The sequence below is a fragment of the Mirounga angustirostris genome, unplaced genomic scaffold (genome assembly GCF_029215605.1).
Source record: "Mirounga angustirostris isolate CCGP_5_RB_7025 unplaced genomic scaffold, mMirAng1.0.hap1 SCAF_17, whole genome shotgun sequence".
Taxonomy (NCBI): Eukaryota; Metazoa; Chordata; class Mammalia; order Carnivora; family Phocidae; genus Mirounga; species Mirounga angustirostris.
In genome coordinates, this window is record NW_026991725.1 from 29,659,717 (window position 1) to 29,680,491 (window position 20,775).

Below are 20,775 nucleotides of genomic sequence, written 5' to 3' on the forward strand. Positions count from 1 at the left end.
ACTCTTAAAACTCAATATATGTATCCAATTAAAAAATGGATTTGGGGGTGCCAGGGTGGCTCAGTCTGTTGAGTGTCCGACTCTTGATTTTGGCTCAGGTTATGGTTTCAGGCTTGTGGGATTGAGCCCTGAGTCAGGCTCCATGCTTCGCGGGGAGTCTGCTTGAGATTCTCTCTCTCTATCTCCTTCAGCCTCTCTCCCCACCACACTCACTCACTCTCTCTCTCTTTGTCTAAGATAAATAAATAAATCTTCAAAAAAAGAAAAGGAAAAGAAAAAATGGATTTGAAGGACACATCATTTAAAAAGGTATCTGGTACATGGGGTGCCTGGGTGGCTCAGTGGTTAAAGCAGCTGCCTTTGACTCAGGTCATGATCCCAGGGTCCTGGGATTGAGCCCCGCATTGCGCTCCCTGGTCAGCGGGAAGCCTGCTTTCCCTCTCACACTCCCCTTGCTTGTGTTCCCTCTCTCGCTGTCTCTCTCTCTGTCAAATATATAAAGAAAAATCTTTAAAAAAAAAAAAAACTGGTTCTCCTGCAATTAGGAAAAAAAAAGGTATCTGTACATGAGTACACACTCAACATCACGAGCTATTAGAGAAATGCATATTAAAGCCACAATGAGATACAGCCTACATACATACCTATAAGAAAGTTTAAAAAAATTTTTTAACTGAAATATAAGGTGAAGATCTCATACACTGCTGGTTGGAATGCAAAAAGGTACATCCATTTTAAAAACAGGTAAGCAGTTTTTTTGTGTGTTTTTTGTTTGTTTGTTTCTTTTTTTTAGAGAGAGCACACATATGGGTGCATATGAGCCGGGGGTGGGGAGGTGCAGGGAGAGGAATAGGGAGAGAGAGGATCTTAAGCAGGGTCCACATTCAGCGTGGAGCCCAACTGGGAGCTTGATCTCACGACCCTGAGATCATGATCTAAGCCAATATCAAGAGTCAAACACTTAACCGACTGACCCACCCAGGTGCCCCCAGGTAAGCGGTTTCTTAAAAAGTTAAATATACACTTAGCCTATGATGTAGCAGTCCTACCATTAAGTATTTTACCTCCCCCAAAATGTAAACATATGCTCACACAAAGACCTGCATGTGACTGCTTTTAGCAGATTTATTCATAATAGACAAAAAACTAAGAATAGCTCAAATGTCCATTAACTGATGAATGCATAAACAGACTGGTGTATCCATACAACTGGAATACTACCCAGCAATAAAAAGGAATGAGTTGCAGATAGATGCAACAACCTTGATGAATCTCAAAAGGATTATGCTGAAATGTCCACAATAGCCAAACTGTGGAAAGAGCCAAGATGTCCATCGACAGATGAATGGATAAAGAAGATGTGGTCTATATATACAATGGAATATTATGCAGCCATCAAAAGGAATGAGATCTTGCCATTTGCAACGACGTGGATAGAACTGGAGGGTATTATGTTGAGTGAAATAAGTCAAACAGAGAAAGACATGTATCATATGATCTCACTGATATGAGGAATTCTTAATCACAGGAAACAAACTGAGTGTTGTTGGAGTGGGGGGTGGGGTGGGAGGGATGGGGTGACTGGGTGATAAACACTGGGGAGGGTATGTGCTCTGGTAAGCGCTGTGAATTGTGCAAGACTGTTGAATCTCAGATCTGTACCTCTGAAACAAATAATGCAATATATGTTAAGAAAAAAAAAAAAAGAAGAAGGTAGCGGGAGGGGAAGAATGAAGCGGGGGAAATCTGAGGGGTAGACGAACCATGAGAGACGATAGACTCTGAAAAACAAACTGAGGGTTCTAGAGGAGAGGGGGGTGGGAGGATGGGTTAGCCTGGTGGTGGGTATTGAGGAGGGCACATTCTGCATGGAGCACTGGGTGTTGTGCACAAACAATGAATCATGGAACACTTCATCTAAAATTAATGATGTAATGTATGGGGATTAACATAAGAATTAAAAAAAAAGGATTATAAAAAAATAAAAAAAAAAAAGGATTATGCTGAGTGAGAGGAGCCAATCACAAGAGACTACATACTGTATGATTTCATTTATAAGACGTGGTGGAAAAGGCAAAACTATAGGGACAAAAATGAGGCTGGTGGCTGCCAGGGGCTGATGGTGGGAAAAGGGATTGACTGCAAACAAAAATGTTCTATATCTCATATGTGGTGGTGGTTACGTAGCTATATGTTTGCCAAAACTCATCAAACTGTATACTTAAAAAGAGTAAATTTTATTAAATGAAAATTATACCTCAATAAATCTGACTTAAGAAAAGAATAAAACAAACATAAACAACTAAGTGAAAATAAACATAAGAAAAATCAACTTACAGTTTTTCCAATTCAAGGGTCATCATGAGGATGCTCTCAATTGTTGGAAGTGACACCTGTGTTGTTCCCATGTCTCTGAAGGAGAAAGTCCAAACATGAATGATACCAAAGACAAAAATTCTATACTTAAAAAGAGACTTAACGACATGCGATTAGTTAAATTCCGTCAAGCCAGCTCAAGAGTTACCTTGCTATGGACAGTAATTTCAGAGAACTTTTATTGAAGAAATTTATGTGCATCATCAAATTTATCACCTTGGTGATGAACAGTACAATCTCTTGTTACCATTATCCTACTTCTCATTCTCAATTGCATCCACCTCTCTTGATTAATCTTTTTTTTTTTAAATAATGTACATCTTATTCCACTTTGCTTTTTGAGACAAATGGTATTTCTACATACATGATAAATGATATTTCTGCATACATCTGTATGTTCCATATCTATATGTGTTCTTCAATACTGCTTTCTTCCTCTGCAGGCAGTCTTGCCCATATACATTGTTTCTTTGCCAATAATTCTTATTTCAATAACCCAGTTAAAATTTAAATTATGACTTTTTAACCAAAATGCAAGATACTTAATCTTTAAAAAACAGCAGAAATCATCTCATGAGCCATGAGATCGTTGGAATACTTACAAATATTTTAATGCCGGCAATTTAAAAAGATACGAATCTTCAACAGTTGTCAGAGGGTTACGATTGAGAATTCTGAAAAATGCAATGGAATTAAAATTATCTGCATTTTCAGTAACTACCATGAAAGTTTATGTTCATTTTTTTGGTATGGGACTTGAAGGTCAAAAGTAATCATTTTCCGCCTTTGCCTATAAATCTGTAAAGCAGTCTTCCTTTGGGAACTACCCAGGTCTCTGAATGATAAAGTGGGAAAGAGAAAAAACATTTTTTTTTAAGTGGACGGCAAAGAAAAACTATGCCAAAGAACTTTTCAGGTTGAAAACCCCAGAAGTGACTACCCTAGTAGGAAGCCCTGGCTCTGTAGGAAATACCATTTCTAGTGTCCTCCATGATTTAAGGTGTTTTTCTCTTATCTCTAGAAATTTAAAAAATTCCACAGCTTAAACCACGCAGTTAAAGACAAAAAGAGGACCAATTCCTCAGTTTTGGAGCCAAACAATAGGGGCTAAATGTAGGAGGAACTGGTGAAAGCTATACTCCCACCACATGTTCCGTGTATCCTTGTATCACAGCCTTTGTCATGGCATGTAATCACCTGTTTCCTTGTCAGTCTCCTGGACTGTGGGCTCCTTGAGGGCAGGGACCATACTTGATTGTCATTGTCCCTGTGCCTGACACAGTGCTTGCTATTTACTAGTTACTTAATGAATGTTTGTCGAATAAATAAATAACATTTTTTCATTCTTTGACACAAGTTTTTATTCCAAAGTGTTGAATACATTTTCTTCTCAATGCTTTAAATACAAAAAAGGTAAAAGAAATAGGAAGAAAGAGAAGAAAATCTTCCTTGAGGTTGACTCTACTCAAGAATCATTACTGTACTTTTGCCAAATATTAGAAAGATAATCATCACAACCAATACTATTGGACTGTAAGGCATCTGTGATCAGCATTTCACATTTAATCCTCACAATAACCTTATGTGATAGATATGATCATTCCCCCATTTTACAAACGAGGAAACTGAGGTACAGAGAAGTTATGTAATTTGTCCTAGATTGTCAAGAGAGTCCGAAGCAGAGCTGGAATTTGAAATCAGTTTTGACTTCAAAGCCTGTGTTTAACTCGTATGAAGAAAAGGGGATTTAAAAATAGCTGTTACCTTAAACTTAACTTTGAGAGCACTAAATACAGAAATACTTTGTTGGACTTCATCTCTCCATCTGGGAGAGCTTCTCCGAGAAAGACATTTTCTATTTTTATTCCTTTTCTCTAATCATCTCACATGACTAAGTGTTTAATTAGCCAATGGTCATTGAGACTTTATAGATTTAAAAAACCATGTTATAGGCAAATCAGCTAAAATGGGAAAGTGAGGACATCTGAAAATTCATCTCTCATAAAAGCAATAACAACAATGACAAAAACTGGCAAAAATGGTCAGAATTAACTCTGTTAGAAGTTTGGAAAATTTAACCAATGGGCTTGCAGCAACCCAGAGAGCATTCATTAAATAAAAACTAATTTCCGTAAGAACAGTGAGATCTGTTGTTTTAACTTGTCCTAGACCTCTGCTCTCTATCCTGATGGTCACCTTGAAAAATGGCCCACATCCCAGGGGAGCAAAATGGAGCTGGAGTTCCTTAAAGCCTCATTTTCTTTTTTTTCATTTTATTATGTTATGTTAGTCACCATACAATACATCATTGGTTTTTGATGTGGTGATCCACGATCCATTGTTTTCGTATAACACCCAGTGCTCCATGCAGTACGTGCCCTCCTTGATACCCATCACCGGGCTAACCAATCCCCCCTCCCCCCTCCCCTCTAAAACCCTGTTTGTTTCTCAGAGTCCATAGTCTCTCATGGTTCATCTCTCCCTCCAATTCCCCCCCCCCATTTTTCCCTTCCTTCTCCTAATGTCCTCCATGTTATTCCTTATGTTCCACAAATAAGTGAAACCATATGATAATTGACTTTCTCTGCTTGACTTATTTCACTTAGCATAATCTCCTCCACTCCCATCCATGTTGATGTAAAAGTTGGGTATTCATCTTTTCTGATGGCTGAGTAATATTCCATTGTATATATGGACCACATCTTCTTGATCCATTCATCTGTTGAAGGGCATCTCGGCTCTTTCCACAGTTTGGCTATTTTAAAGCCTCATTTTCAAAGAACTGTCAGTGTTTTACCTGTATAGTGGGTTCCCTGGAAAACCTCGCTTGAAAAGCTTGTCTTTGACCTCACTGAGAGCTGCACAATGCTAAAAGCCTCTTCTTCTCAAGGGGCATTTTTAAAAAACAATTACAGGTAAATGTTTTATCCTGGTGGTCGTGTGAGGCAATGGATTAACAGGCGGGACAAAAAAATAGCCTAACCAAAAATCTTAAAAGGAAAAAGCTGAGAAATAAGATGTCCACAGAGACTTTGAAATGCTTCAACATATTCCTGGGAAACCAGAAGACCACAAGACATATTCCTAGGAATGTAGGAAAAAACTTAGCACTAATAAATGGGGTCAGCAAGGTTGCAGGATACAAGATCAATGTGTAAAAATTAGCTGTATTTCTATACACTAGCAATGAGTAGTCCAAAATGAAATTAAGAAAACAATTCCATGTATAACAATATTAAAAAGAATAAAATCCTTAGGAAAAAATTAACCAAAGAAGTACAAGACTACACTGAAAACTATAAAACATTGTTGAAAGACATTAAAGGACATCAAAATAAATGGAAAGATATGCCACGTTCATGGATTAGAAGAAAATATTGTTAAAATGGCACTATGCCCCAAATTGAACTATGGTTTCAGCACATTCCCTATCAAAATCACAGCTGACTTCTTTCCAGAAATTGGCAAGTTAATTCTAAAATTCATACGTCAAATCAAGGGACCCAGAACAGCCAAAACAATCTTGATAAGGAAGAACAAAGTGGAAAGACTCATATGCCCCGGCTTCAAAACCCAATTCGAAGCTACAGTAATCATAGTGGGATACTGGCATAAGAATAGACATATAGGGGCGCCTGGGTGGCTCAGTCGTTAAGCGTCTGCCTTCGGCTCAGGTCATGATCCCAGGGTCCTGGGTTCGAGCCCCGCATCGGGCTCCCTGCTAAGCGGGAAGCCTGTTTCTCCCTTTCCCACTCCCCCTTGCTTGTGTTCCCTCTCTCGCTGTGTCTCTCTGTCAAATAAATAAATAAAATCTTTAAAAAAAAAAAAAAAAGAATAGACATATAAATTGATGGAACAGAACTGACTGTCCAGAAATAAATACTCACATTTATGGTCTATTAATTTTCTTTTTCTTTTTCTCCTAGTCCATCAGCTTTTTGCTATTCACGGGCTTCTAAATGATTTTTAAAAATATACCTTATTTGAAGAGGAAAACTCAAGTATTTTTGCAAAAGCCTTTTGCTGTAGAACAACGGGACAGATTAAAGGTAGCTCAAAAAATGAGGGAACATTTCTTAGCCGTTATTTTTTTTCCTCCAAATTCTTCTATACAGGTCCAGACAGATAGGCTATGTTTCCTTTCTATTAACTGAGGAGACAGAGAAGAACTGAGGACTGAAGCATGTCATCACTGTCCTGAATGTACTGAAATCCTAACAGGTTTAGCTGAAAAAGTGTCCAAAGCAGGCAGTGAAAATAAATTTAAAATAGGACCAACTCCAAACTCTCTATGCTAGAATCCCAAGGCAGGCAGGGAAAACTGGCTCTTTGGAGGAAGGCAGTCCAAGAAATAAGCAGAGTGACCTAGAACCTGTTCCAGTATGTTTGAAGTACTTGGGGATGGAGTAACCCCTTTCCTTTATTCATCTACATAGGTCCATGAGCCAGGAGAACATGACTCCCCATGTGAAGCTCCTCAATACAAGACATCTAATTTCATGACGTAAATCCTTTCTCGGGTGGGAGGGGAGGGCGAAGTCTAAAGGATCTGAAATTGTGGGCCTATATTTTAATCAAAGTTCTGAGAATAGCTTTGAAGAAGAGTTCCTGGCGGTGAGGAACAGCAGAAGAAGCAAGGGCCTCTGGAATCAGGAAGACCTAGGTTTGAATTCTGGCTGTCACATCCTGGTGAAGTGACTGGAGTAAGAAACATCTCGGAGTCTCACCTAGCACCATTTACTTCATAAGGCAATTTGAGGATTAAATGAAAGAGCATGTGCAAAGCACCTCACATAAGGCTGGGCACAGAGTAGGTGCCTAGTAATAATGATGTTACATTTGCACTGGGCAGTAAGCAGAAAGTCTGGGGATGCCCAGAGGTGGCATGGCCAGGAGCTCCAGAAGCATGCGACTGTCATGGGGAAAAGGAGCTCTCTTCCCCAAAAGGTCCTATTCCAGTTGGAAACCAACTCCAGGAGACAATGCACAAAATGCCAGATAGTCATCATTCAGCTCCCAGTCCAAGGGAATGCGGAGTTGCCTTACTTGCAAAGCTCCTAGGCGGTTCTGCCACTTGTTAACAGTGTGAACCTAGGCAAGTGACCCAACGTCTCTGAGTTTCAATTTCCTCATCCCCAAAGTGGAGATAATGATATCTACATTGCAAGAGCTGTTGGAAACATGAAAATGAGACACAGTGTGAGAGAGCATGTATTGAGCATTTTCCATGTGCCAGGCACTATCTGAGAGTGTTGGGCACACTATCTTGCTTGTACAATACGTAAAGGTCCCTAGCCTAGTGCCTGAAACACAGTAAGTGCCTACTAGATATAGGTCATAAAGAAACGTTAAGGGGCAGAGGAAGAACTACTCTGCTTCCAAGAGAAAGAAGATATGTTGTTAGATATGTGGGAAGAAGGGATGCGGCTGGGAGAAGGAAAGTATGGTAGTTGCTGGGTAGGACTATCTCAAACCTTTTGAACTATTACAAATAGAAAATAATAAAACAGCCACCCGAAGTTCCCTCAAAGGACAGACCCGAGTTATTATTTTCATCCTGAATGTTTATGCCTTTCTGAATCGGAGAAGAAGCTGCCAGGATTTCCAGTACACAGCAAAAAGTGATGACGATACCCCGCGGTGTATAAACTTGTGTGTGCACACAGCCATCTAAAGGAAACCGATGCTGGATGACGGGGGAGCATTAGGGTGTCTCTGTGACTGCGGCTCGATTTGCCTTCACAGTGTGGCCATGACTACCTCAATGGTATTCTCAAGAGTGGGGTAAATAATTCAGTAGGGATAAGGCTTAGATTTTCCTCATTCTCTCTTAGTGCTTATGTTCTTGGCACAACACTGATGCACCACAGACAAGCCAGCATGTGGATGTGCTCTACGTGGATCAGGTAGAGCCCTTCTACATTGCAGAGTCCTTCAGTTTCTAAAATCATGGAGCTTGTATTGTTAGAACCGATGAAGTGACTAAAAGAATTTTAAAAAATAAGCCATCAGTCTGGACCTGTGTAGGTGAATGAAGGAGAAGCACTTTAAAGTCAGCAAAAAAAGTATACTTAACATTTAGGATTATCAACCACTGCTGGTTTTCCATAATATATGTCATTCCTGATTTCATCTGAAAGAGATATGATTATTACTACCATTCAAAAAGTGGTACCTTATTAAAACAAAATGTAACACAAAACCCCGAAAGTGCTACCTTATTAATAAGCTCTTGGAACGTCTTTGAGGTGGATTTCAGATTTTTGTTTGGCCAGCACACCAGAGGACAGGCTCATTGGGTTTCTCCACCAAGAGGTATAACGTCTCCAACTCACCACCTTTACTAAGCACTCTGTAACACCAAGAGTCTCTTACGAGAGTCTGAATTTCATTATAGTTAGGTGGGAAACGTAGGAAAAAACTGGGTGGAATCAGTTGATAAAAATTCATGGATTCACTGAAAAACATTCACCGAGTGCCATGCCCACTCAAAATAGACTTTACCACACTGCTAACTAGTTCACTCTGTGTTTATCAATAACTTAGAGGCTTCATTCAAGAAACTTACTGAGTTATAATTATCTGAAACCCAGGGGTAAATCAAGGATCTTGTGGGGCCTGAACCTCATCTACTTTGGGAAATCCTGTCTAATAAAAACATGCAAAATTATGAATACAAAAAATTGCTAGGACCCTCTCCCAAGACCCTGGAAGGGGCCTGTGTAAGCAAGGAGTCCTGAGGCGTAAGTTCAAGATAAATCCACCTCAGCTGGGGCCTCTAAGTTTTACAAACTAAGCTAATGCCAGAGAAAGTATCGTTTCCACTTACAAACACCCCAGTAATATGTCACATAGGAAATAACATGACTTAATTCAAGGGGTAGCACCTTCCCTTGGCAACTTGCCTTTGAAAAGAGATGCAATAAAGTCCCTGTCTCACTATGGCAAACATTTCCTGAAGCAGACGAGCTTTGTCTCTTAGACAAATGTGGCTCCCAACAAAGAAGGAGCCTCGCCCCCAATACACACTTACTATACTGGGATTTCTTTCGGAAGGAGCCGTGAATTCGTTTCGGTAGTGCAGCTCTATTCAAATCATGTGACATGGGTATGAATTTATTTTCAACGCCAGCTAGCTCTGGTTCTTTAATTACCTTTTGCTGTCATTTAAGATGCACGCAGAAAGTCAACACAAACAAGTTGTTGCCTCATCCATTACGAATCTTTCCTATCCCGCAACCCATTGCCTACTTTGTCGCCCCCCCACCTTGGGACCCTGCTGAACAGATGCCCGCAGGACTCCTGTGGGCCTTCCCCTCAACACCCATCTTCCTCCTCCTGGCATGAGAGTTCCTTGGAGCCGTCCCTGTCCTGTTCTTCTTTGCACCCCCAGCATTTAGTACAGTGTCAACACATGGTGGGCACGGCACTCGGTGAATGTTTTTCAGTGAATCCATGAATTTTTATCAACTGATTCCACCCAGTTTTTTCCTACGTTTCCCACCTAACTATAATGAAATTCAGACTCTCGTAAGAGACTCTTGGTGTTACAGAGTGCTTAGTAAAGGTGGTGAGTCTGAGACAGTATACCTCTTGGTGGAGAAACCCAAAGAGCCTGTTCTCTGGTGTGCTGGCCAAACAAAAAACTGACCCTGAGGACTCCTTCCCCAAGTGAGGCATCAGCAAATTAATGAGAGGAGAGAGGAGGCCGCTGCAGATGGACATCGGCGGCAACAGGTACTCAGCGCCAGACACGCCCTCAACACCTCCATCTATTCTAAAATAAACTGTGTGAAATTGTATTTCTGAACCACGAGACAGGTAAGGTAGTCTTTTCCAAAGGCAGGTTTAGAGGAGGATCTTCACCTTGTGTCTAAAATCCCACTCAGGCCATTGAACATACCCACTTATGACTTGCTATGTCACAGAGAAATCACGGAATTTTCCAGCTGAAAGGGAATAACACGCTTCTTACTGAAGAACAGTCAGGAAAGAAAGCATATGAAATTAGGCTACAGCAATGTATTTTCTTCATGAACGTTTTTCACACTCCAACTTAACATAAACACATCTTTTTCCATACCTCAAAGGTTGCTATTGCCCCCAGATAATTTACTTCAGAGGTATATACTTTTTGCTCTGGGTGACTGCGGAGAGAGGGGTCTTGTGGTAAGTTTTCAGGAGTTCTTTCTGCTTTACCATTTAAAAGAAGCTGATGGCTGAGGAAGGACACACACTCTTGCTCCCTGGAGAACTCTGTGCTAAACTTAGTTCTTTGAAGCTTTATTTTGCATGTATTGAAGCAGTTAGGAACTTTGCACATGAGCAGGAATCAAAGTTAAGTTCGAAAGTGGAATTTCAAGGACCACGCACCTATCGGAGAAGCATCATTGTCACGGAGTCCCAGGATAATGCTGATTTGGGTGTTATTTGCTTGGGGTCTTTTACTGCCCACACCAAAGCTGAGTACTAGAGAAAGCAGAGTGTGCCATTTATGAGACAGACAAGTCTCTTGGCCTCTTTGTACCTTAGTTTCCTCATTTGAAAAAATGAATGGATTTTAAGACATACTTTTCAGAGTTCATACTAGGCTTATTACACCCACCGAACCAATAACTGGATGATGTTTTTACACATAGTTATTTTTTCTTACATGTATTCATTTTCTATTTCACTTACAATTTGTGTAAAAACTGCATTCCATGCCAGGCCTGAAATGTTCCAAAGCTCAGTTCTGTGAGTAAATTGCAACCAAGATTTCTAAAAAAAAAAAAAAAAAAAAAAAGACACAAGCAAAAGAAGAACAAAAGATATTCTTTCAGAACATTTATCCTTTGGCAGTGATTCCAATTTATATATGATGAAACATAACCTCAATACGCTCTCCATACACTGAAGAAATCTCACTATGGAAGATACTTTTGGAAAAAAATTTGCACGAAAGGTTTATACTTTCATGTTTATACATGTGGTGCATTAGATACAAATCAGTCAATGTTCTATAAATACTTGTGTTAAGTAATCTTTATTTCTCTAGAAAAATGTTTCACAACATCAGCATTATTGACATCTATGGTTGGATCGTCTCTGTTAGGAGGGGCGGTCCTGCGCATTGTGGGGTGTTTAGCAGCCTCTGCCCACTAGATGCCAGTAGTTCATCTACAGTCTGACAACCATAAATGTTTCCAGACACTGCCAAATGTCACCCGGTGGCAAAATCACCCCGGTTGAGAACCACTGCTCTAGAATGATTCAGTCTGATCTATACAAAAGTCTCACACTAATCTTTGCTACAGACAAAAAAGATTTGCTACATAATTTTAGTAGCTTTCTACTAATAAAATTTCAATCATATTTCAAAATGATTATAACAAAGAGGCTTACAATTAAGTTTAACAAAAATTCCAAGTATAATGAAATTATATTTGTAACTTACATAAACTGCAAAAAAGGTAGTGGTTCAAATGTACGTCTTTCAATAGATTGTATTTTATTGCAGGATAAATCTCTAGGAAAAGGAAAAGGAAAATATTGCCTCAATTATCTATTCGATATCTAATTAGTAGGATGATAGTATTGAATAAGTAGCTTTTGCCTAAACTCTGAATCTCAGGAATTGTTTTTTGAACCTTCCAGAGCCCCTAACTCTACTTATTCTGTCCTCACCTCTCTTAAGAGAGTCTCACCTTCAAGATCTTCATAAATAAAATCCACAACTATAGATCTTGATAGATCTTGGAAGTAATCTCTCCTGAGAGCAGAAGAATTGATTAGAGGATCTTTTGTGGTCTCATCAATTTCTAGATTATGAGGTCAAAGTTTTTATCTCCACATACAATTAGAATTTCTTTTTTCAAGATTTATTTATTTATTTCAGAGAAAGAGAGTGAGCGAGCGAGCGAGAGAGAGCACAAGTAGGAGGGGCAGAGGGAGAGGGACAGAGAATCCCAAGCAGACCCTGCACTGAGCACAGAGCCCAGTGCGGGGCTCCATTTGAGGACCCTGAGATCATGACCTGAGCTGAAACCAAGAGTCAGATGCTCAACCAATTGTGCCACCCAGGTGCCCCTATAATTACAATTTCTAATATTAAAAGGGATATTCTCACATTAGCACAACTTCTTGCTTTAGTTCTATTTTTCTAGGCCAATTCAATAGCAGAAGAAATAAAAGATGTCCTTTCATTTAACTTGAAAGGAAATCACTCCTCTAATCAATACATAACTTTGAACTAACTCAGAATTATATTATCATATGAATAGAAATTCATTTTTGGTCATACACTGCCTTAATAGTCCATGAATTTATTAACTGCTTCAGTTGCAGGTAGTGAGACAACAATAAAAACCACATGGTACTGGATTTTTATTTGAAAACACCCATTCTTGATTATAGCTGACCTTCTTACTTCCACTCATCCCAGCTTAGTTCCTCACTTTCCACCTAGTCTTCTGATGGGCATTGCCATATCCAGTCTCTCCCTTTCTAATCCATCCTACACACAGTTACCAGATTAATTCTCCCGAAGTGGTTCTCGAATACCAGCATCCCTTGGGAACTTAATCAAGATGCAAATTCTCAGCCCTACTGTGGACGGAGTAGTCTGTAATCAGTAACTGTGTTCTGACAAGCCCTCCAGGTGACTCTGCTGTAGGCTAAAGTCTGTCCTGGAGCACTGCTGTGATAACCCAGTAGCTTGGCATGTTATCCATGGCCTTCAAAATCCTAGAAGATCTGGCTCCAACCTCCTACTCTACAAGTACCAGATATTCCTGCATTTTGCCTTTCTCCCATTCTCCTTTGCAACCTTATTCTTCCCAAGATGTCTGTCTGATGATACCCAATAGCTCTTCAAGGTCCTGTTCAAACAGCATTGCTCTAATAGCTTCCCTGATCCAACGTGAAGTCTTTTTTCCCTCATCTGTGTTCCAAAAACAACTTAGATCTCTCATTGCCCATATCCATTTCTCCTTCTCCTCCTTCTCCTCCTCCTCCTCCTCCTCCTTCTTTTTAAAAAAATTTTTAAGTAGGCTCCATGCCCAACCGGGGGCTTGAACTCATGATCCCAAGATCAAGAGTCACATGCTCTACCGACTCAGCCAGGCAGGCACCCCAATTTCTTTTTAATATAGTTATTTTTGCATCCCATGTCCACTGAGCATAAACTCCTTGAAACTATGGACTAGTTGTGTTCATCTGCATTGCCTACCATGTTTAAAACTGACACAGGGACCGAAAATAAACTCAAATATTTATAAAATAAACAAATAGCTGGGTAATGAGTAGCAGAAGCAAAATGACTGTTTTAAAAGAAATGTAGTTCTATGACTTTATGGCTTCTTCTGCACCTCTCTGGCACCTTGTCCGCTTAGTGCTTTACACATTATGGTTTGAGCTTCTGTTTATTTTCCTTGTGAGATCATGAGTTCCTACAAGGGTAAGAAGCCTGTCTTAACCATCTGTGAGCCTATGATACTGGGCATAGTGCCTGTCATATTAGCTTTTGATTGACATGTTTTTAAATGAATGAGAATACTTCAGCTAACATGAAGTGACTGGTTTACAAAGTATTTCACAGTAGAAGTAATGAAGGACCTAATCCATTGAGCAGTTTATCTCCTTTGTTTTTTTCCAAACTGTGTTTGTAAGGTTTGGAGTCCAGATGGCAGAGGTATCCAAGAAGACCAATACAAGAGTGGCTGTTTCCTAAGCCTTGGAAGGTTTGATCATTTAAAAGACTATTCTTAATATCATATCCGGCTCTTTTTACCCACTACCCTTAAACCTTCTACATTTACAAGAAGAATCCATTTGCTAAAGAGCATCATTAATAAGGATTCATGACATACACAGCTGTGGATGCCATGGACAAAGAAGAAAAATTGAACCAGGCATCTGGGTGGCTCAGCTGGTTAAGCGTCTGACTACGGCTCAGGTCATGATCCCAGGGTCCTGGGATTGCGTTGTCCCGCATCAGGCTCCCTGCTCAGTGGGGAGTCCTCTCCCCTTGCTCCTCCCCCCTGCTCATGCTCTCTCTCTCACTGTCAAACAAATAAATAAAATCTTTTTAAAAATTTTTAAAAAGAATAAAAATTGAACCTTCATAACAAAGAATATAGTATCCCTGTATGTCTAAATCCATAGAAATACCACGCAAGCATTTCCTCCTTTACAATGAGGCTGGAGAGATTTTATTTTGTAATTTGTGAAGTTAGGGGCATTTCTGATATGTTTATTTAGCGTAAACATTTCTAACTATACCACTTAACCATCATTTTATTTTATTCTTTAAAGATTTTATTTGTTTATTTGTGAGAGAGAGAATGGATGAACGCACAAGCTGAGGTAGCGGCAGGCAGAGGGAGAAGCAGGCTCCCCGCTGAGCAAGGAGCTCGACAGGGACTCGATCTCAGGGTCCTGGGATCATGACCTGAGCCGAAGGCAGATGCTTAACCGACTGAGCCACCCAGGAGCCCCTTATTTTACTTTTTTTAAAAAGATTTTATTTTTCTCAAGTAATCTCTATACCCAATGTGGGTTTTGAACCTACAACCCCGAGATCCAGAGTCGCTTGCTCTACCAACTGAACCAGCCAGGCACCCCTTAACCATCATTTTAGACATCTATTTTTAATATTGGTATAAGAATTCCCACACTGAAATCCTTAATCTGTTCTCTTGGTAACTTAATATGTACTTGATAATACTGCTTACATAATTTACCTGCTTACTTAAATATTTAATATTTAAATATTTAATTTAGCTTAAATTTGAAAAAAATTCTGGGTTAATGGCATTCAAATTAATCTAAGTGGTCTATATTTTCTTGTCCTGTAGGTGATAATTTTTTTTTTGAATCTTTTTTTTTTTTTAAAGATTTTATTTATTTATCTGACACAGAGAGAAAGACAGCGAGAGAGGGAACACAAGCAAGGGGAGTGGGAGAGGGAGAAGCAGGCTTCCTGCGACCCCAGGACCATGACCTGAGCCGAAGCCAGACACTTAACGACTGAGCCACCCAGGCACCCCTGTAGGTGATAATTTGAGGTTAACTTTAATTCCTCTCATTTTACTAAACCAATTTTTAAAACCTTTTCTGTAAAAGCCAGATAGTAAATATTTTGGGCTTTGCAGGCCACATGCCGTTTCTGTTGCATATTCTTCTCTTTCTCTTCTTTTCTCTTTTATAGCCCTTTAAGAATGTAAAAATCATTCTTAACTCATAGGCTGTATAAAGACAGACCATGGGCGGGATTTGATCCATGAGCCATAAACTAAATATAAATGTAAGCAGATGGTATATGAACACTTATGAAACAAGGTTCATATGGGTGTCCATAATTGCTCAGACCTCATTACCCCTTTTGCTCTATAACTATAGGGTCTTTTTCTGTCTATATCTTGTATATAAAATTAAAAAAACTGAAAACACAGAGAAGATATTTAATGCTAGAGATGGGTTGGGGCCCTACAGACTTACAGAACTGTAGAATTTTATTGTTAGAAGAAATTGTCGCGATTATCTAATTTGAACCCCATATTTATTTTATAGATAACTAAAAAGTCATAATAAATGATTAATTAACTTACAAATACTGGAGGGATAGTAGGCCTTCAAATGAGTCCTTATGTAATTCGGTCAAATAATTTTCACTGAGAATTCTGAAAAACGAAAAGGTTATTTTTGCATCAAAATGCAAAATACCTACAACTATTTACTACCTAGGATTAACTTCCATATGGGAGGGGAAACTTGGGAAATGGTGCCCCGTAAATACACTAATTCTTATTTAATTTAGGAGTACTGATCTCTGCTCTGTTTCCATTCAAATCCTTCTTTTCATGTACTCCTTTGTGTCCATCTCTCTTCATCTCTCTCTCCCTCTCTCTCTCTCTCTCTGTCATACACACACACACACCCCTATCTACTCTTTGCACCAAAATGCATATTTAATGCCTACTCTCTGGATCACAAAGTCTCTGCTAGAACCCAGCTCTGGGTGCCAACAACCCTGGCAGAACTGCCATTTCCTCCTCTCTTTTCCCAAATTCTATTCGGAAGCCCCATACACAACTATAGCAGCGTGGCAGAGAAAGCCGTTCGTTTTTTTGCACTCCGACTAAAAAATATTTTTGAGAACTAAAAAAATGTTCATTAATAAATGTTCAGTTTAATAATTATCAAGCAAATACCCATGTAACACCATTCATGTCAAGAAAAAGCCCTGCCTGCATCCCAGAAGCCCCCAGTGTGCCCCTTCCAATCACAACCCTCTCTCTGATTCCCCAGAAGTAACCACTATGCTGACTTTAATAATAATTTCCTTGCTTTTTGTTTTTTTTTATTTTTTTAAAGATTTATTAATTTGAAAGAGAGAGGGAGGGGCAGAGGGAGAGGGAGAGAGAGAATCTCTAGCAGACTCCCCACAGAGTGGGGAGTTGAAATCTCAATTTGGTTACTAATATTTTTATCAGAAATACTTGACCGTATTTAGATTTCATAAAATTTACACTTGAAAAGCTAACATCACATACCCACATTGTTGCAAACATATTTAAACATTTTCTAATAACTGTTGAGTATCAGTTTTTTAATTTAAATTTTAAAATAATTGAAATTAACTAAATTCAAAATTCAGCTCCTCAGTCACACTAGCTACTCCCAAGTATTCAGTAGCCACATGTAGCAAGACATGCAATACTAGGCATTGAAATGAACCAACCTCAGCTACATGCAACAATATATTGAATTTACAAGATAATGTTGACTGAAAGAAGCAACATAGAAAATAATACATATGATTCCATTTATATAGAGTTAGAGTTCAAGAAGAGGCAAAACTAACTTATGTTGTTTACAGCTGCCCTATGATAGATAAAACTACATTTAAAAAGAGAGGAAATTAGGGGTGCCTGGGTGGCTCAATTGGTTAAGCATCCAACTCATGACTTGGGCTCAGGTCATGATCTCAGGGTCGTGGGACAGGGCTCTTTGTAATTGAACTCTAACTCTATATAAATGGAATCATATTATATGTATTATTTTCTATGTTGCTTCTTTCATTCAACATTATCTTGTAAATTCATTATATTGTTGCATGTAGCTGAGGTTGGTTCATTTCAATGCCTAGTATTGCATGTCTTGCTACATGTGGCTACTGAATACTTGGGAGTAGCTAGTGTGACTGAGGAGCTGAATTTTGAATTTAGTTAATTTCAATTATTTTAAAATTTAAATTAAAAAACTGATACTCAACAGTTATTAGAAAAAGTTTAAATATGTTTGCAACAATGTGGGTATGTGATGTTAGCTTTTCAAGTGTAAATTTTATGAAATCTAAATACGGTCAAGTATTTCTGATAAAAAAATTAGTAACCAAATTGAGATTTCAGAGTCAGTATGGGAAAAAGAACATAAACTCTGTCATTAACAATTTTTATACTGAATACATGTAGAAATGATAATAGTTTGGATATTTTGAAGACAGTTGAAATGTAGACTACCTTATTAATAATGTATATAATGATTACACATTGAAATGATAATATTTTGGAGATAAGAGCTAAACAAAATACATTAACATTTATGTCATCTCTTTTTACTTTTAATTTTTAAGTGGCCACCAGAAAATTTGAGATGACTTGTGTGGCTTACATTATATTTCAAATGAATAGTATTCCATTTTAAGACGATACCACACTTTATTTATTCATTCTACTGTTGGTGGATACTAGATTTTTCTAGTTTTTAGTTATTACAAACAGTGCTGCTTTGAACGTTCTTGTACTTGTGCCTAAGTTTCTCTAGGATTTAATAGGGGTACAAAATTATTTTCCTAAGAGGTTGTGCTATTTCAAGTTGGCAGATTGAAATATGCCAAGTCTCTACGCTTCCAACCTCCACCAAAATCCCTAAGAATGATAGAAAAGATAAATTTAAAAATCCACAGCCTCAGCTCAAAGCCACGGGAGTAACTCCACAAACACTCCCCTCCTAGAAATGCCCTGGAGCGACGACAGGGTGGTTACAGCTAACCATGGGTCATGCAGGAGGGCCAGCGACGGCACAGCAACCCCGCATCCTTCCTCCTTGGGCCAGGCAACAAAGGGTGTCTTCCTCCAGCTTGGAGCAGTTGGTGTTAGGAAGGGGGCAGGGCCCCAGAACCCTGGAGGCAGGGAAGGAAGGCCTTCTCTGACTCGCCACTAGAAGTCACCTCCCACCTTGTCCTTAATTCTTAGGGGAATCCACCACAGAAAAACAAGCCCCAGCAGCTCATTCCACCTCTTCCCTAGTGCCAGAAAACAGAAGCGGTAGAATCTCAACTACAAAGATAAATTGCACTCAGGAATGACCAAACAGTGTGAGAAAGCCAACTCCATTAAGGACGGAAAAGAAAAACAAACGTAAGAGCTCAAAGCCAACGAATCAAAGTTAACGGGGAAAGCCCAAGGGGATTTTAGAACAGCATAATTAATATCCTCAGACAGGTGTAAACAGTACATCAACTCAAGATTATATGAATGAAAAGTGTTATCATTAATAAAAAACTCAGTCTATGAGCAGCAGAAATGGTAGTTGAATAATTAGAAAACAGAGCTCTGGCTGACGATTTCTTATCAGTACTTGAAATTATATCTATTTATTCTATTTACATATTTGTTTTTATATTATATATTTGTAAACCCCTCGAGAACTGGGATATTTGGTCAATTTTATTCTTGAGCCTCTATCCCAGGCATGTAAAAACAGTTCCTGGTATATAGTAGATGCTCCATAAATATTTGTTGAATGAATTCAAAAAGTGACAGGTATCAATATGCAAACATACTGCCTTTATTTAAAACAAAGTATCCATTTATTATCACAGGTGAGGATAAGTACAACTTAATAATAAATAATAATAATGTCTTTATAATAATAATGATAAATTATAACAATTTATAATCATAATAAATAAATAATAAATGTCTTTCTCCACCTCCACCCCTTAATTTGTGACTCAATCTCAATCTTTTGAGACAAGAACCTTTTGAGAGTTTCATAAAAGCTATGGACCTTTTCCCTAGAAAACCACACTTTCTTGAATATGTGCAAAGGTGTGCACGTGATTTCAATTTATGAATCATCCCTTTTGGGCACAGGTCTGTGAGGAGAATGGATTGAATTCGGAGGAGGGCCAAACTTGGGTGGATAATAAAATGATATATCACATATTTGTTGTAGATATCTCAAAATATCATTTATTCTCATCACTACCTTGAATTGTTATTATACCTACCACTATATCTTGTTATTTAATGTGTGAACAGAAGCAGGTTTATTGCTATATCACTAATCTTTTTTAAAAAATATTTTGAAAACTGTATTTCAACATAATTTCCTTTTACTATACATTTTAAATTATTATACATAGATAAACATTATCCCAAGAACACAGTCCTCTGCAGGTCATCAAATAGATATATAGAAAAAAAGGTTAAAAATCCTGCCCCAGGGGACCAGTGATCCATAGTTAGGAACCTCTGCCTCAAGCTGAGTTAGAAATCTGCAAATCTTACTAGATTCATGTTCTAGTATATAAACTCCCAAACACATGCTTTTTAAAAATTAATTTTTAAATTTCTATTTACTTTCTAAAAATATGTTTTATATATATGTATTCACATGGCTCAAAATTCCAAAGGTATATAGTACACAATTCAAAGTTTTTCTGCTACTCCTGTCCCTCAGCCTACCCATCCCCCTCCACTCCCTAAAGAAAAGTAACGTGCCAAATGACTTTCAGTTTTCTTACAAGTGTGGGAAATAAAATCTCCAAGTCAGACACTATCATGGGGAAATACAAACTATAAATAGTATTTAAGAAATTCATAAAATAAAAACATTTTGCTTGGTTCTAGCATTTCTCCAATAAGATAACAAACTAAGGGTGGGGGGTCTACTTTAGTGGGATCATAACCCCTATTTTTAGATTACTATGACTACTATGTCTTTTATTACTAATTCAGAAGTCATTTATGACTTATCTACTCAAGTTGAACTAATGATACGATACACAAGCTGTCATGAAAAATGCCAGTTAATTGCTTTGAGTGTACTATTTTTTCCAAAATCATTTCTATCTACATTGACTTTTTCTACAAATCAATTAAAAAAAAGATAACAAAAAGTTGGCAAAGGACAGAAAATTCAGATAAGAAATACAAATGTTCAGTAAACAAAGAGAGACATTTAAATTTACAAGTCATTTACAAGAAAACTTCAAATTCAGATGAGACCCCTTTTATTCACCCATCAGATCAGCCAAGAAATGGAGAATATCCAGTGGTGGAGGGGTGTGAGGAGGTGAATGCTGTCATGGTCTATGGGTTGGGGTGTATACAAGTCGGCACAACTTTT

The 20,775-nt window shown here is 38.4% G+C and overlaps 1 protein-coding gene and 1 long non-coding RNA gene across 5 annotated transcripts in view; one reads left to right on the forward strand and one right to left on the reverse strand.

The window, feature by feature from the left end:
* LOC135362996 (uncharacterized) overlaps window positions 1-20,775 on the forward strand; it is a 58,051-nt gene that overhangs the window by 22,479 nt on the left and 14,797 nt on the right. Inside the window, exon 4 of one of the 2 annotated variants that reach the window (XR_010408632.1) lies at window positions 14,026-14,859. The exons of the other annotated variant lie outside the window; for it this stretch is intronic. This is a non-coding gene — a long non-coding RNA (uncharacterized LOC135362996). Of the gene's footprint in view, window positions 1-14,025; window positions 14,860-20,775 lie in introns of those variants that run through there. 2 annotated transcript variants of the gene reach the window in all.
* LOC123842581 (leucine-rich repeat-containing protein 37A2-like) overlaps window positions 1-20,775 on the reverse strand; it is a 46,497-nt gene that overhangs the window by 18,712 nt on the left and 7,010 nt on the right. The window contains exons 3-7 of one of the 3 annotated variants that reach the window (XM_064583026.1): window positions 15,966-16,037; window positions 11,813-11,884; window positions 11,056-11,136; window positions 2,979-3,050; window positions 2,338-2,412 (exon numbers count right to left, since the gene is read on the reverse strand). In XM_064583026.1, the coding sequence (XP_064439096.1) occupies window positions 2,338-2,412; window positions 2,979-3,050; window positions 11,056-11,136; window positions 11,813-11,884; window positions 15,966-16,037 (372 nt within the window). The remainder of the gene's footprint in view (window positions 1-2,337; window positions 2,413-2,978; window positions 3,051-11,055; window positions 11,137-11,812; window positions 11,885-15,965; window positions 16,038-20,775) is intronic. The other 2 variants (XM_064583027.1, XM_064583028.1) reach the window with 2 other exon arrangements.